The sequence below is a fragment of the Onychomys torridus genome, chromosome 16 (assembly GCF_903995425.1).
Source record: "Onychomys torridus chromosome 16, mOncTor1.1, whole genome shotgun sequence".
NCBI classification, from domain to species: Eukaryota; Metazoa; Chordata; class Mammalia; order Rodentia; family Cricetidae; genus Onychomys; species Onychomys torridus.
Window position 1 is genome coordinate 22,551,065 of NC_050458.1, and position 1,931 is coordinate 22,552,995.

The 1,931-nt window shown below is 44.9% G+C and overlaps 1 protein-coding gene across 1 annotated transcript; it reads left to right on the top strand.

Moving 5' to 3' along the window:
- The first annotated feature begins 1,060 nt into the window (after positions 1-1,060).
- On the top strand, positions 1,061-1,504 carry LOC118597095 (39S ribosomal protein L27, mitochondrial-like). Its single transcript, XM_036208364.1, has one exon. The coding sequence runs from the start codon at positions 1,061-1,063 to the stop codon at positions 1,502-1,504; it is 444 nt and encodes a 147-aa protein (XP_036064257.1).
- The last annotated feature ends 427 nt before the right edge of the window (positions 1,505-1,931 follow it).

Sequence of the window (1,931 nt, forward strand, 5' to 3'; positions counted from 1 at the left end):
CCTCCTCTCCTCTAAAACCAATCTCTTAGTCCTGTAGCTGGAAGTTTTCCTGTGTCCTGCCTGGTCCTGCAGCTACTCAGATCCAAGTAGACACACAGAGGTTTATATCAACTATGAACTGCGTGGGCAGTGGCACAGGCTTCTTTCTAGCTAGCTCTTATATCTTAAATGAACTGACAACTATTAATCCATGTATCGCCACATGTTCCATGGCTATACCTGTTTGCCATTATATGCTGTTCTCTGGACAGCGAGATGGTGTCTTTCTCCACACCCCACCTTTCCCTTTCCTGTCTCTCTGCTTTCCTATCTGCCTCTCAGCTGCCTTGCCACAGGCCAAAGCAGTTTATTTATTAACCAATGGGAACAATATATATTCAAGCATACAGAAATACATCCCCCAGCATAGTCCATCCTCAGATTTGTAGCATACTACCTCTTGTGACCTCTCCTCACTCTTTGCCTCCATTCCCCAGGGACTAAGCAGATCTTTATGGAACACTCTGCTTTCCTTCTTCCTATATATCTCCTCTTACCTCATTCTACCTCATCCCCATTCCCAACTGAGAGCTCCCAGTACCTAGAAACACATTGTACCAAGAAGACACAGTGGCCACACTATGCAGGATCCTAGAAAAATTCCTACCAGACAATACACAGCTACCATACACTCCTAAGAATCAGAGAAGCCAACAAAAACTGAGGAACACATACACACACACACACACACACACACACACACACACACACACACACACAGGAATGCATGCACAAACAAGCACACACTCATGCACAAATGCACAACCAACAAAGAGAAGACCAGATATCAGCACCAAGAATTACAAGCAATCCAAATCCAGATGCCTAGAGGCCAGCATGAAAACATAATAACAGCAAGAAGAATGTGACTCCACTAGTGTCCAACAACCCTACCACAATGGGCCCTGAGAATTGAAACATAGCTGGAGTACAAGTGAAATATCTTAAAACAGCATTTATGACTAAGATAGAAATTCCTAAAGAAGAGATTTCCCAGCCCTGAAGCAAATGCGAAACAAACATGGCGTTGGCAGTTCTTGCACTGAGGACAAGGGCAGCAGCCCTGTTGAGCCCCCAGCCAGCTCCAGTACTTGTTGTCAGATATGCATCCAAGAAGACAAGCGGCAGCTCCAAGAACCTTTGTGGAAAATCACAAGGCAAACACTATGGCATCAAGAAAATGGAAGATCACTATGTTCATACTGGTAACATCCTGGGCACTCAGCATCAGTTTCGATGGCAACCAGGCGCCCATGTGGGAATTGGGAAGAACAAGTGCCTCTATGCCCTGGAGGAGGGGATTGGCTGCTACACAAAAGAGGTCTACATGCCCAATCCCCAAAACTCGGAGGCTATGGATCTGGTCACCAGTCTGCCCAAGGGTGCTGTGCTCTACAAGACTTTCATCCATGTGGTTCCTGCCAAATCTGAGGGAACTGGTAGGCATGCTTTGAAGTCCATCTGACAAGATGGAGCCTGGAGACCAGGTCACAAGCATGTGATAGCAGAAGTCAAGGGTCAGGGTGAGGGCAAGGTCCCATAGAACAGGCCTTGAATGGTGACTCTGCAAGAGTCTTTGTGCTGTGACTTCTGGAAATCCTTTGGTAGCTCTGACATGAGCATCAGTAAAGCTAGCTGGAGTCCTGAAAATAAAAAAAAAAATAAGGAATACTCAATCATACTACAAGGGCACATACTCAGTTATGTTTATAGCAGCATTGTTTGTAATAGCCAGAACCTGGAAACAACCTAGATGCCCTTCAACTGAAGAATGGATAAAGAAAATGTTGTACATATACACAATGGAGTACTATTCAGCAGAGAAAAACAATGACATCATGAGGTTTGCAGGCAAATAGATAGATCTAGAAAAAAATCATCCTGAGTGAGGT